Source organism: Centruroides sculpturatus, unplaced genomic scaffold (assembly GCF_000671375.1).
Source record: "Centruroides sculpturatus isolate CEXI.00-Female unplaced genomic scaffold, Cexi_2.0 scaffold610, whole genome shotgun sequence".
NCBI classification, from domain to species: Eukaryota; Metazoa; Arthropoda; class Arachnida; order Scorpiones; family Buthidae; genus Centruroides; species Centruroides sculpturatus.
In genome coordinates, this window is record NW_019385271.1 from 272,879 (window position 1) to 289,436 (window position 16,558).

The 16,558-nt window shown below is 28.5% G+C and overlaps 1 protein-coding gene across 1 annotated transcript; it reads left to right on the forward strand.

Moving 5' to 3' along the window:
* Positions 1–261: 261 nt before the first annotated feature.
* LOC111636977 (uncharacterized protein CG1161-like) lies at positions 262–16,548 on the forward strand. Its single transcript, XM_023382365.1, has 5 exons — positions 262–516; positions 8,738–8,847; positions 10,051–10,165; positions 15,866–15,997; positions 16,138–16,548. The coding sequence occupies exons 1-5, from the start codon at positions 454–456 to the stop codon at positions 16,279–16,281; spliced, it is 564 nt and encodes a 187-aa protein (XP_023238133.1). The 5' UTR covers positions 262–453; the 3' UTR covers positions 16,282–16,548.
* Positions 16,549–16,558: the final 10 nt, after the last annotated feature.

Below are 16,558 nucleotides of genomic sequence, written 5' to 3' on the forward strand. Positions count from 1 at the left end.
TCGTCTTTTAAAAAGATAATAAATACTGAGTAAAATGAATAATTCAAAATCGTGCTAACGCCAGACGATTTGTGGAAGCCGCCATAGAAATCTAATAAAATGTGATACGCAATTATAAAATATTATTTTTAAATTAATCTAATATAATAAAATTATATTACATTAATCTAATATAATTTAATATTTTATCACGTTAATATTTCTATTTACATTAATTTAAAATATATATATATATAACGGAATTATAATCCGTATCGCATTTTACGTTACCATAGTAAAATTTTGTGAACGTTTGCATATATAAAATTCCTGAATATATTTAGGTTTTCAAATTTAAATAATTAACAATTTGGACTTTTAAACGCTTCCAAATTTACAATAAATGTCGAGTTATTAGAGAAATAAATTTCGGTTTATTTCGTTATCGGGAAATCCCACTAAGCCTGATCGAAGATGTCGTCTGGCACTGGTTTTGTTATCGTCTGTTTTCTCTTTACTTTCTTCTCTTGCGTATTGGTAAGTTAGGCATTTCTCGCTTATTATTATTCGTAACGTTAAAATACAATTTATAAATATTAAAACCCGTTAATTGAAGTGTCGACGTATCTAAGGTTTTTGACGTTATAAACTTCGATGAAATGGTTTTTCGTCTAGATCGGTGATATCCTTCGTTCCATAAAGTCCATAAAGTTCACCCAACGCCCCCTAAGCCATTTTCCCTGGTGGGAGAAAGGCCTGGAAGTAATGTTAGAAAAACTTTTCTGTCGATCTCCTCTTTGTATCCTTACCCTATATTGTTCTCCACATCTGAAAACTGTTAAATGCAATGTTTCTTGTACGCGTTTTAATGGAGGAAAGGAAAAGGTTATTGATGGCTGTATCCAGTAAAGGTGTTTCTGTCGATGGCCGTTACGCGGTTATGTCTGCCAAACAGTGAGGTGTTTGTGTCAAAACAAAAAGTAGACATCGTCAGTCGGTAGCATAAATGAAAGACGCTACTAAATGCAACGTCAAAATATCAAATGTGTTCTGAAATGGTGCCCCCATAGAGGGCGTTTGGCAGAAAAATACTTGGCGGCTCCAAAACTGTCGAGTCTGCCAAACGTGGCCAACGACTCTGACCTTGGCCTATTGTCACAGTTTGGTCCCTGCCTCTGACACTCCCTGATGCTCGCTTGCTTCTTTTTGCTTCCCTAGATTTATTTGCTATCCACTTTGGGAACCATCGGTCTAGATGTCTGCAGAAAGAAGCATTAAGCTGTATAATAGATCTGCATTAAGCTACTGACATTATTAGTATTTAATTTAGATCATTGTCTAATATTAATTATCAATTTTCTTTTTCGGTAGTAATCAGAAAGCTATTCATATTATAAATATTGCATTTTTATGTAATTTAAGCTTTTTTATCATTTTAACTTTTAAAATTAAATTTAGTTTTTGAAAAATCTTCATTAATGTTTTTACATTTGGGTAGGTGATGACGGTTGATATGTGGTGTTGTCCATAGATAGGCTTGTGTTACGTCCGGATCATTCGTGTCCAGAATTCTGTAGTTACTGTGTTCCGCTATTGGATAGACACGAGCGGAGTAGCTAGATTGAGCAAAAGATTACAAATTGCAACTTTTGGATTACTACTTGTGGTTAAGTAGAAAATATAACAATAGAAACCTTATTGCAAGAGAGAGTATTGGGGAAAATGTCAAAACAGGACATGCATTGGCAGTGGAGCACCCAGAGGGGGGCCAAGGAGTCCTGGCACCCTCAAAAGAAAAAACAAGAAAAATTTTCAAAAATCTTTTTCTGATTAGAATTTGTTTTTGTTTTTATTTATATTGTTTTGTGTCTTCTATTTTCATACTACTTATGAATTATGATTTGTAATTAAATCCCCAAGATTAAATCCTGAATGCTCCACTATTCATTGGACTAATTTTTCATATAATTCCAATATCTTTGAGCAGAGCGTTTATAACTTTACTTAAAAATAACTTTTTAATTTTGTATATGAGTCAATATTATCATCAGGAATTCACTTTTTTATTTTCTCAGTTTTTTTTGTATATTTTATATCCCTTGATTAACATGCAGTGTTACATGTATATAGCAGAGCTGGCAGTTGTCAGCTTCTTGGTGGTCCTATCTGCTTGTTATTGCATTACTAAAATTTGTTAGCTTTTTCCCATTTTGATTTTGCTTTCACTGTCTTTTATTATAGTACTTTTTTAAAAGAATGTTCACGTTAAGTTAACTGAATTATGATCATGCATATTTTCTTTTGTGTTTCTATATAAAAATATCAAACATATCTGAGGTTATAGTTGCCAGAAAAAATTGAGCTAGAAACAAATGTTTCAGAGAGGAACTGAAGTAAAAGTAACTGAAAAACTACAGCATTTTTTAAAATGAATTTTTTTTCCCAATTATTCAGATAATGTGTAATTTGCAGATGTTGGATAGCAACAAACAATTTTCTACAAGAAGCAAGTGAATAAAAGAAAGGTTTTTATAAATAGTTGCAAATTGTTTCTGAAATTTATTAAATCTAATTCTAGAATATTTTTCTAGTGTAAATGATTTGAACTTGGAGTGACTTGAAATAATAAATATAAAATAATTTTTTTTAAAACAGAGTTAAATAATAAATTTTCTTTTATATGCAAGACTTTAATTTTGTAAGCCAAAAATTTTAGCAAATGTAGAGAAACTAAATTGGATGACAAGTGCCTTCCAATTTGGCTGTTTGGTTATATTATCAATAATTGCTATAAAACAGTAATTTTACAAGTAATATATTTTTCTGAAACCTTTTAATTTCTGAAAAATATCATATGTCAAATAATGTACACACATCTAAAATGATCTAAAATATTTGATTTCAGATTTTGCTTTGGTCTTGATGCTTGTACCATTTTTGAATGCACTATTTATATTTTTGTAAGTAGTCTGTTTGTACTGAAACTTGTGATATGAATAGGTGGACAAATTAGTCAGTTATTGAGACCAATTTAACTTTATTATACAGCTACATGTGCATATACACATATTGGAAGAACAAGTGAAAAGCTTACTCTAGAGTAGAGATGGGCAATCTGCGGCGTGCATTAATATTTTTTACGGCCCTCGTCACATAAAATATGAATAAATATATCGATTTCCCAGCTTAAGGAAGTATGCAGCAAAATTCAAATGTTATTTTCTACAACTTATGTATGTGAATAGTTTTTCCTGCAATGAATTTAGTAAAAATTAAAACAAGAAACCAGCTAACAGACACATCAAAACTAATTTAAATCTAGCGGTGACTAATATTTAACTAAATAATTTTAGATATATTACATTTACATCAGTTCCAGAAGCTAAATTAAGTGTACTTATGATAATTTATAATTATATATGAATAAATAATTGTGATTTGCCAGTATTTTTCTTCTCTTTTTTCTGTTACGTGGCCCACGTCATTTCAAAAGTTTCAAAATGCAGCCCTTACATAGAAAAAGGTTGTCCATCCCTGCTCTAGAGTTTGGTGACATCATGAGTCAGATTTTGCAATGCTAAAAGCTAAGTTGTTATGCTAAACCACATGAGAAATACTTAAGTTCTTGAATATTTATTTACTGCAGACTGGTGACAGCTTGTGATAAGCACTTCAGAACAGGAGCATTCAGAAAGAAAAATAATGTCTTGATTTTTATTATGTAAATTATTACATATAGTTTTCATAGTTCAGCATCTTCCAAATTGGTTGTAATTTGTCTGTTTTAATGTCATTGTTGAAATCAAGATCTTGACTACCATCTTCAGTTCAAACTCACTAGCAAGGTTGCAGCCAAAGTTTTCATCTCTAAAATGTGAACGGTGGACATTCAGTGCCACCTTCCTATAAGACTAGAAGTTTGACAGTGGCATTTGGAATGTTGAGCACAATTCCATTGATGTTCCAAATGCCATTGTCAAACTTCTAGGCTTACAGGAAGGTGGCACTGAACATCCGACGCTTACATTTTCACATTGAGAACTTCTGCTGCAACCTCGCTACTATCTCTTTCCAATTTTTCTTAATTACTGTTTGGTTGGTAAGCTCTCAACTTATGAATTTGATTGTGAGTTTCTCATGCTCAATATTTAACAACATTTATAATTTTATTTCCAAAAATATTCCTGTGAACCTTGAAATAGAAAGTTCTGTCAAACAGTGGAGAGTTTAAAATACAGTCAATTCTGCTTAATTGGGACTTGTTGGGACTAATCCATTTGGCCCAATTAAGTGACTATCCCAATTAAACAAACTAATAATAAATTCTGAAATAAAATATGTAATACATAGGTAATACAAAAACTATAAATTTGCCTGACTCATGACAATAGATAACTGATTTGCATCATGCTAGTGTTACCAAATATTAATAGTGACATACAAGGGTCGATCATTTGATCTGTTCCTGATTGAACGATATTTCCTTTCTCCCTTTTTAGTTAGAACATGTCCAGGTTTATCCAAAAGTCACCTTACAGCCTTTTTTTGAACAGTTACCTTTACTTGGCGATTAGCTGTTTCGGTGAAAGTGTCCTTAGAATCTGCCAGTCCGGTTGCTGGTCCTAACAATCGAGTCTAGACATAATCATCCACACAACACCTTCCAAGGGAACTCTAGCTATCTTCCAACTTGGTCAAGAGGCCTCAAAAAATTGTTGGAGGTCTTTGTCTCTTTGCTTTTAAGGGGATTGTCTGGTCCAATCTGGAGCAGGATTAGTAGTTTGCATTTAGGTCTGCCTCAGACGGTATCCCAGTGTGATAGGTTTCACTATGCTGACCCCTCTGGAAAAACCAAACTGCCCCAGCAAAAGACAAAATTGCTTTGTCTCCTCTAACTGTTAGGCCTACAGATGCTAGTGTACAGTACATAGTGTTGACATATTTTTGGAAGATTCCTAAATTATATCAAAAATTGCTAAATTCCTTTTTTGTTACTGTCCCAATTAAGTGTTTAAATTATTTATTAATTTATTAGTTTGGTTTCCATTCTTTGAGATTTGGCCCAATAAAGTGGCAGACCCAATTAACTGGTGGCCCAATTAAACAGAATCAACTGTAGTAGAAATTTAGTTAAATTCCTTATTTTTTCATTCCAAACTATAATGAAGTGCTTCAATATGTTTTCCATGCTTTTCAACCTGGGGTTTATTTTTAACAGAACCTTTATTCCTTGGGGTTTATTTGAATTGGGTTTTTATTCTAGGAAATATTGTATACTGTATATATACATACATACATACATACATACATACATACAGTTGAACCTGTATTTCAAATCTCACAGGAACAAGAAAAACAATTTCAGATAAACAGATTTCAAGATGCAGATGTTGTTATGCAATAAACAGTAATAAGTTTGATTTGAGATACGGTATTTTATTAATTTAATATAATAGCAAATACAGTGCATACCTGTATTAGGTATAAATAAAACATTTTGACATACTTTAACAGAAATAGTTTGTCAGTAGCTGATGCCTGACTTTCTTCAATTAATAAGATGCAAGCCAAACTCATAGCCAATTGGATAAAAGCAGCATTAATTGCAACTATTTATTATATTGTAAGAGATATCAACTACAGTTTATGCTATCAAAATGAGCTTTGAATTTGCAATTGACACTTTACTTCATAATTTGAGCTAGAGAGGTTTTGGGAGAAAATTATTTGAGATAAACATGTAAAATATATTGAATTTAGGCTGAAAATGCTGGGGAAAAATAAATTTTGAGATAGGTTCAACTGTATGTTGTTTATGTAAAACAAAAGCTGTTACTCAGCAGTAGTGTAACCAGAGAGGAGCCTCTTCTCTTTGTAAATATTTGATTTTTCTTATTTATTTAAGTATAGAAAAAATACTTGATTATGTTAAACACACTTATGAATGTATGCAGTATCCAAAAGTTTACTCTCCATTCACAGCACTAGTGGTTACATCCATAGTAGTACAGTACAGGAGTGAATGCAAGTTTGCACATTCTAACTTGGGTCCCCAATATCAATTCTAGTCACTAGTGTTACTCAGAATTCCCATATTAGATAGCCATGAGTTGCCACTATTACAGATTCTAGGGATAACATTTAAAACCTAAATACAAAAAATAAAAGTGTTCAAATACCGGTAATTGAAATTTATTTTTGTAGCTCTATAAATATAACTGGAACAAAATCTAGTCTCTTGAGTTAAATGATTTTAAAAATTTCATGAGTTTCATTGAATGTCTTGAAATCTTTTCTCAGATATTTTGTTACAACAACTCTCTTTTTATGATAGACTGTCATTTATTATAAAGTTTGTACATGTACACAACTTTTGTAGGTATGGATGGTTTGGATATTTTTATGTAATCATAATTTTTAGTAACCTTTACAAAATGGAGTTAGGTACAGATAAAATTATGTTCTGTGGTGTGAGACATTTTCAGGTATCACAACACTTAAGCAGTTTAACAGACACTATTTTTGAGAGTTAGTGAAGTACATGATGAATTGATTGGTAACATTTGATCAGTGTTACTAAACGCCTCACTCTCATGAGAAACTTTTTGTTTGCTTTTCTGGTATAATTTGTATTTATTATGTGTCTGTCAAATCTCTTCACTTTGAAAAACGTCAGTCTTGTTTCTTTTGTAAAGTGCAATTTGAAATCACTTACCTGTTTATAGAAAGTCATCACTTATTTTTGCACATAATTCAACTATGCCTCTGTTATGAGTTAATCTATGGCTAATTTTCCTGTCTTCTCAATAATCTAGTAATTTATTGNCCTGGGATCAAATTTGAACAGGTCGAAAAGTCCCCAGGAATTTTTTGGGAGGTGGTCTGTTTGGATATATCGGGTCTTATCCCTTGCCACCCAGTATCCCCATTATGGGCCTGGCCAAACCCATAATAGGCTTGCTAAAAGAGGCCGTGTTAGTGCCCACAGGGCAGAAAGAGTTTAAAAAAAAAAAAAAAAAATACTTATCTACAAAACAGAGGTGTTTCAATGGATAGCCCCCTTTCAGACAACTTATGTGAAATAATAGTGAGGGCATTAGAAAGCAAACTTTTAAATAAAATTAAGTCAAATATTTATTATACATATGCTATGTTAATGACATCTTTAATCATACCATATAATCATATCGAGATCTAAACCTAACATACAAAGTGTATTACAGGAATACAATCTTTATTATTAATATACGTTCAGAGGAATTCTACTTTTTTCTACTGTATATCTCCTCTCCCTCCTTCTTTCCCTTACCCTCTTTTCCACCGGCTAAACACCTTGTGTATGGCCAATGTCTTTCATGTATGTATGTAGGAAAACAGAAGGAAGACAATCCTTCTGAAATTAACTTTCAAAAGAATTGACTCATGATTTATTAAATTTTGTTTCCTTATTATTTTCAGCATCTGTCAATATTTCTACCTTTTTGTAAACAATATTTTATTTTACAGCATTGTATTATAACTTATCTTATTATTCAGCTGCAATTTGAAAAAATTGTAGACCTATAAATTCTCACAGTCATCTGTCTGTCTTTCCTTAATCTCAAGAACAGCTAGATAGATGAAATCTGATAGATCAGATTTCATCTATCTAGCTGTTGATATTAGATTAGGGAAAGATTAGGGGCAGGAAACCCCGATTAATTATATATTGGAAGCCAATTGGAAGACTCATTATTTCATTTCAAAAATTTTCTGCTGAAAACAGTTAATAGATGATTGAATGGATCTATTGTTAAAAGAAAAGTATGATATACAGGAACAAACCATTATTAATTTGAGGTGGAGAACATATATTTTAAATTAAGTAAAAATATGATTAGAAATTGCAGCTCAGCATTATGATGATGTCACAGTAAATATTTGTTTATTATCTTATTGTAGTTTGATCTTAGAAATAGTTTATATTCTTTTTCTAGTAATAATTATTTTCAAGTGAAAATTAAAAGTTGACAAACAGATAATCTGTTTATATAAAGAAATTCAGAAAGTTAGCTTTCCATGTGTTTTTAATTGCAAGTATATAATATAGTATTTTAAATATAATTATTTGTAAATAGTTGAAGTTTATTCATTTTTACAAGTTTTTCTTAATGTTATTTTACATAATAGAAATTTTTTTAAATAATTTAAAATACAGGGTGATTCAAAAGTCTGAGAAATTTTAAAAAATTAATAACTCTCAAACTATTTACAGTAAGATGATGCGATTTTCACAGAAATGCTTAGAAAGAAGTGAGATTTTTTAGGTGTAATAAAAATTTTAGTACCAAAATAGTTACATTTCTTGCCATAGATGTTGCTGTAGCATTTGTAAATTTGTTAAAATGAGAATAAAAAAATAAAAATGTTCTTAGTGTAAGCTCTAGTAACAACTACACAAATTATGTAATCTTATCAAGCACCATCTATAGGAAAAAATGTAACTATTTTGGTACTAAAATTTTTATTACACAAAAAAATCTCGCTTCTTTCTAAGCATTTCTGTGAAAACTGCACCATCTTACTGTAAATAGTTTGTGAGTTATTAATTTTTAAAATTTCTGTGACTTTTGAATTACCCTGTATTTAATGGAATTTAAAAGTTTTAAATTTTACATGTTGATAGTGCTATTTATATTTTGAAAAATTGTATTTTTGACATAAAAAAAATTAAACTTTATTTGAATTATAAACTAACTATTGTCAATAATATTTTTAGTGTCAGTATGAAGATGTTCGTTGTAAATGTGTCTGTATAACTCCTGAAGTGATTAATGGTTCAAAATCTGATCGCAAATTTTACATTGGAAATGTACCTCCATTGAAGTAGTGAGTTTTTATATTTTTGTATTAATTGTTCATATATACAATAAATTATTTTTTAATAAATTTTTATAGATATGACACATATTTTATAGATCGTGATATATAAAAAACAATTCATAAATTTTTAATGTTTTAACTTGTTAATTCTAAAGCTGGAACTATCTTCTAAATACTAAAATTCACACCTTCTACTTTCCAGCATTCACAGATTAAAAAAACATTTTCAGCTACATTTAGTGGCTTGCATCAGGTTAAGTGGATTCTATATCAAATGTCTATAGCAGGTTCAAAGTTTGGAATAATGCCATTTTTCTTTGATGTAATTATCTTTATGTAAATATAATATATATCAATTCAAAGATTAACATAGTTTAACAAATTAAATGAATAATTACAAATAAAAATATTAAAAAGACTCTAATAAATAATATGATTGAAAAACTGAAAACTGAAAAATTAATTTATTTGGCGAGATGCAAATTGCTATTATTGCATGTATTATTGGTTGGTACTATGTTTTTTAGGGGTTATCTAATATAGATTGCCTTAGATATAGTTGTCAAAGCTTCTGTGCTCTCTGAGACTTCCTCTTTCAGAAAGTACTGCCCTCACTTGCTTACCACTGACAGCTTGTAGAATTAGCACACCTAATGTGTTACATACAATTCTTCACCTTTAACAACCAAACTTGTGTGGCTGGATGGCCGAGTAGTCAAGGTGGCAGCCTCCCGCTCTGGGGGACCTGGGATCAAATTTGAACAGGTCGAAAAGTCCCCAGGAATTTTTTGGGAGGTGGTCTGTTTGGATATATCGGGTCTTATCCCTTGCCACCCAGTATCCCCATTATGGGCCTGGCCAAACCCATAATAGGCTTGCTAAAAGAGGCCCTGTTAGTGCCCACAGGGCAGAAAGAGTTTAAAAAAAAAAAAAAAAAATACTTATCTACAAAACAGAGGTGTTTCAATGGATAGCCCCCTTTCAGACAACTTATGTGAAATAATAGTGAGGGCATTAGAAAGCAAACTTTTAAATAAAATTAAGTCAAATATTTATTATACATATGCTATGTTAATGACATCTTTAATCATACCATATAATCATATCGAGATCTAAACCTAACATACAAAGTGTATTACAGGAATACAATCTTTATTATTAATATATTAAAACTTTTTATTTATATTATTATTTTAAATAAATTTTTAGTAATTGTGATGAAGTGATCTTGCCTCAAGTTGGTATTGATGTGAGAGGGAAAGAAAAAGAATTTTGTCCACGCTGTGAATGTAAATATGAGAGTAGAAATACAACAACCATTAAAGTAAGTGTATTATTTATTTATTTATTTATTTTTTCTTCTTGTTAACAATATTCAGTAATTGAATTTTGTGTTTACAAATTATAAAAATACTTCTATGAAATATTTCACAAAATATATTTCCTATAACAAGTATATATTTAAAGTATTATTTTATAAATTATTTTATTTTTTAAAATTTTAACTAACTTTTTCAATTAGTTTAAAAATCTTTCTGTAAATTTCAAATAACCATTATTAAAGTTAATTTACAAGTACACTGGTGTGCAAAATTAAAGGATAACATGGAGAACTAAATAAGTAGTGCATTAATGGAAATGCAATGAAACTAGATATATGACATTTTGATGATATTGTAAAAGAAAATGTGCATAAAAATCATTTATAGCAGAGAATATGCAAATAAGGATGAGTATTATAAAAGAAGTAATGCAAATTGTCTTGTATCTTGCCTCATTCCTGCTATAAGTTGGCTGTGCTGTACAGAAATTGTTGAAAATATCTCAAAGATAGTATTTAGATCATTGTTTTTCAACTACTGAAAAAATTTCACTGATCCACAGAAAAAAATTTGACTATACTGAAGCTGGAACAGTTGCTTACAGGTGACATTTTAAATAGTAATATAGAGTTACTGTACATACTTTATTACATATGGTAACTCTAAATAAGCATATATAAGCTTAATAAATAAGCATAATTTATAGTTGCATATAATTACTTGGTCCATGTGAAATTATCCATAATTTTACCAGTCCACAATGAGAAAAAGATTTGCAAATCACACCTAAATCCAAAATTTCTAGCAAATAAAAGTCAAAAATACACCTCCAACGTTTTCAGTCACTAAATTTATCAGCCTTCCTCAGGAAATACAAATTGGAAAAACAGTTCTATAAATAGAATGTAGCTGCCTTTTAAATTTTAAAAGAATCAAAATGGCTGCGACTTTTTTGTTCTTTTGAAGAAAAAGATTGTGACTCATCTAAAATTGATGTTTTTCAAAAGGACAAGTAATTTGGCAGACTGGTGGCTGATCAATTTCAGTCGGAGTTCTCAAGAACATTACATATACCCAAAATGTCATTTCAATTATAGAGGCAGTTTTGTGGGACTGAAGAGATAGTCATTCTGCCATGTTGAAATTAACCTAACTACTAAACGAAAACCTGTGTTCATGATGGACAAGTGTCTGGAAAGACTTCCTGCAAACATAAAACACTCTGACATGGACAAACTAGATTTAAAATTGTGAAACTTTATTGCCCAAAAATGTTCAAGTTACATCCATTGATTTGTCAAGTCAAAATGGCACCATTTCATTTTGTGCACTTGCAGGTGGCAGTAGAATAGATGACTATTGGCATCTCTTGATGAAAATGCTTAATAAGAATTGCTTTATTATATATGCAACAGATGTCAATGTATACTTAATACATTTTCCACATCTGGAAACTCTTGAGTGACCAACATTAAGTAAACTATGAAGCCAACATTAAGTAAACTATGAATCATTTATTAAAATTGTTCTTTGTTGGTATGTAAACAGGCTGAATGGATTTTTAATTCAAGAGAATATTCAAATCCCTGTAATGATGGCAAATGTGCATTGACCAAAATGCAGAAACTAAATAAAGGTTCTTTATATAATTACTAATCAAACATTACAGCTGGGTTCTTGTTGGACTATTATGAGACTAATTAATATTATTAATTACTTAATATCTAGTTAATTACTTAACTAGATATTAAGCACTTTGGATTAGCAATATTCTAAAATAGACAGTGGTTAAGCCACTGTTTATTTTAGAATATTCTGGAAGAAGAGATTGACTTGACCTGAAACTTGAACCCTCAACTCCTGTTACTGTGCAGATGCATTTCCAGTTATGCTATCCAGATCCCATCCAATCTTTGCTTTCAGACTAGTTAAATGATTTGGATATAACTATACTGGTCACTCACCTTGCTGACTGGGAGACAACTCTGAGCCTATGGCTCTTTTATGTCTCTCAGTTTGACTTAAGCTTTTACCCCAGCATGAAGTGCAGCATGGTGTGTCTGTATATGTGTGTGTGTGTATATATATATATATATATAAATTAGAATATTCTAAGTTAAATTTAAATTATTTCTAAGTATTAAATTTAACCTGAGATTGCAGCTTAATTGCTTATCTGTAGTCCAAATTGCTTAATATCTGTTAATTCTTTTTACCTCTGTGTCTGTACTGTTTTACTTTATTTCTATTTTGTCTATTTGGACCTTATTAATAGAACTTATTATACTAGTGTAGTTTCTGATTAGCAAAGAGAGGAACTCTTAGTCAAAAATCAAAACAAAATATTTTTATTTTCACCTGCTTAATATCCTTATAGTACCCTAATAAGAATGTGGCTGTAATGTATAAAGGTACATAGATTATAATGATTTATGATATTTTCTTTTCAGTGTTATTATTTAGAAATAAAATTAACATAGCCAAAACTTTCAGTGCAGGCCTTGTAATATGTACAACAAATTAGTTATGATGGAACAAGATTAGTTATAATACAACAAGAATTAGTTATGATGGAAACTCATATATATGCATGATGTATTTAGACATTGAAAACGGGCTTGAAGAAAAATTTATTGTAAACCAGCTAGAAAAGTGTGGAAACACTGTTCTTTGACAATACTTTAAAATTAAGAGAGAGATGATGTATAAATGCTATTGTTGCTTTTCACAATAGCTTTTCTCAAGGAAATATGCAAAATGATAAAGAACAACAGAAACAAAATTCTTCAATGAGACTTTTTGAAGTCTCGAAATTTATAGTAATCTTTAAAAATTCATGAAAAATTGTGTAAAATCAAACATTTTTATTTAATCATCTAGAATTATATTAGGAAAAACTGCCATATTGCATGAAATTTTATTAAAAATATTAATAGCTTTTTATATTATAAAATCCTAAATATTTTCTGATTAGAAAGCTTTATAACGAAATATATAAATTTCATCCTGATTTGTAATGATGTTAACTCTATCATAAATAATCTGAAGTTATTTCAGGCTGAATAAGTGCCTACTTTATTCTGTGATATTTCAGATCAGTTTTTAATAGTAATTTTTCCAACATTATGGCTCATTATTATTTCAATATTAAATCTCTTATAGGTTCTATAATGAAGAAGATAAAATAGTTTTAAATTTAATTATAATTAAATTTAAAACTAATAATAATTATAAATTTATTTATGCAATTTAATTTATACACTGCTTTTTAAATATTTTAGTAGTGGTTATAAATTTAGATATTGAAGGAAAATATGATTTATACTTTCAGTAAATGAAAACCTCCTATAAAGATTCATTATTCACTTAAGGCAATTTTTATATTATTTTGATTGAAAACTTAGCTAATTAGAATAGCCACAACAAAATATGTTTAACTATATGAAGTCACTTCATTCAAAATAGTTTTATAATATGTTTATAAATATCTTGCACACAACTACCTAATTTTAATTTTGAACTATATATCTAAATATCAAGCAGTTATTTCATGAACATATTCATAGAATTTAATTAGTTTTGTTTTTGAAATGTGTGCATTTTTCTTTTTAACATTTTTTATTATTTATAATAGAAAATAGATACAAATTCAAAATACACATTGAATAATTTATTATTCTTTCATTATTGTTTTAGTCTAGATTGGTGGTTCTCAACTGGGGTCCATGTAACATTACTGGGGGTCCACAGAAAAAAAATACCAAATTGGGGTTCATGGTGATATTTAGTGGTCTATAGGGTAATTCTACTTCAGAACAATTGTTTTATTGAGAATTAAATTTCTACAGTATGTATATTGTCAATTTGTTTATTACTCATTTCTTGCATAAAAGTCAAAATATAAATTATTCAAAATATTGAATACATATACGACATATAAATTAATATCTCATTGACAAAGGTCAAAGAGATATATATTTACTATTTCTTTTGTTTTGATACAATTCCTTGTTTTTTTTTTTGTTTTGTATTAATGAAAGGTTATTTTTTTCTGTGCAATGTCTATTGGGGTCCACAAAAAAAAAATTAAGGGGAAAAGGGGTTCATGGGTAAGATAAGGTTGAGAACTACTGGTGTAGATTATGAAGAATAGTATTTTGAGACAGGAAAATGGTACATGGAAAGTTTATCATATAAAAACAACTAATGGTAATTTTAATAAAATCAGATCATATAATTTAGCTAATGAATAACATAAAAATATGTTTAAATATAAACATGTAATTATTTTAGTTAATGAATCATCAAAATACAAACATTATTTATAGCTCACATTTAGAACAGTGCATTTTATATTAATATTTACTAATCATATAATTCATTCAATGCAAACTGTTTAATAATGAAAAGATATAAATGGTAAATGCACATTAATATATACTCATGTAATTTAGTATCAGATATAATTTATATAAAGGTAATAATATTATTGGATTTACTTGTTTTATTTTTAAGATAGAAATGATTATTTTGGAAACAAAAGTGACAACTGTGATCGTATAAAAAATTTTATGTAATTTAATTAAGATATTTTTAATAAAATTGCCTGTATAATAATAATTTATTTATAATGTGAAAGCTATAAACTACAAATTTTTAAAATATTTTTTTAACCAAATTTATTTTTATAAAATTTTATTAGACAAACTTATTTAAATAATGAATATATTATTTTAATCTTGTTAAAAATCTTATTGAGTAGAATGTTATATGCTGAAGTTGAAGATTTTTCTATTTTACATAGATTTGTAATCCACACAGAAATCAAATGTTTTAGAATTTTTAAGCATTTATTTTTGTTGCATTCAATGAAAGATGAAAACATCTTCAAAATTTAATGAAATTTTTAATATTATAATTAACAATTTACATTTTGAATATAAAAACATGATTTTTATATTAAAGACAAAAATATAATGCAAATACAGTATATTGTCTATTTGCATATAAACTTTGTACCATATTACTCTATTAAAACATTTAACTTTTTGATAAGATTTTATCGAATGACATAAATGATTTTTTTCTACAATAAGAATGTAAAGAATTTGATTTATAAATCATATTGGATGTAATTATTCATTAATATAAGATATTAATATTATATCTAAGCAGTTTTTAATTCTATTAACAAAATGTTAATAGAATTAAAAACTTTAATATTAAAACTTTGGATATTAAAACTTTTAAACACATTAATGAATATTTTAATTATTGAGATATTATTAATATAATTATAATGAAAAAATTTTATTCTATTGTTCATCCATTAATTAATTATCACTGTGTATATTTTAAATGAGATATGATGTAATGAAGATTGATTGATTTTAATTTAAAAAATTTTTATACTAAATACAATTTGATAACTTGAAGCTTGTTTGCAATTTTAATTACCTTGAAATTTTAAAACTAAGTAATACAAACTAATATATGAATAATAGTTTAGTTTTAAATTTATAAATATTAATTATTATTAGGAAAAGATTAATATTAATCAAGCTACTATAAAAGTTAGATATATGCAAGTGAATGGAATGTATAAATATTTTGATTTGTAAATAATTTTGTATATTTTTACACATTAATCTTTTTAGTTATAATTTTCAAAACTAAAACAATTTTTAAACATTTTATTTTAGGTTGTAGTTATTTTGATCATTTGGGTGATTTCTCTTTTGGTTGTATATATGCTGTTTCTAATGTGCTTGGATCCTCTGCTTAACAAACGCAGTACCACTTATGAAGAGCATACAAATGAAGAAGTTAATCTGGTAACTTCTTTTATCTTGAAAATCTGATTAACTAAATATTGAATTCAGTGTTTTGTAATGTTTGTTATGAACACTTTCATAAATTTTTGGTACATTTACTTGTATGTTTTGTTAAATTTTTTCACTTGTTTCTTTGATAGGATGAGCCAATAGCAGCTATGCAGCGACCACGTACTTCAAGTACAAATGTTTTGAACAGAGTCGGCCAGCAGCAAGATAGATGGAAGCGGCAAGTGCAAGAACAGCGCCGAAATATCTATGACAGACATACAATGCTGAATTAATCTTCTTTTCTGTTACGTGTAACTTTAATTTTTCTAAAAATTTTTACCCATTTCATATGGGGAAACAGTATCAAATATATGGAAAAAAATTCAAAGTATGAGAAATTATGAACAGTTAAGATATTTGGTTACCAAGTTAAAATAATCCATATTGATAATGGCTAGGTTCACATTTATTTATTCTCTATAAACTATGTATATATTTGAATGCTATTTCCTTATGTATAGAATATCAAATACTTTGTTAAACTGTTTGATTTGTAACTTGTAAAGATTT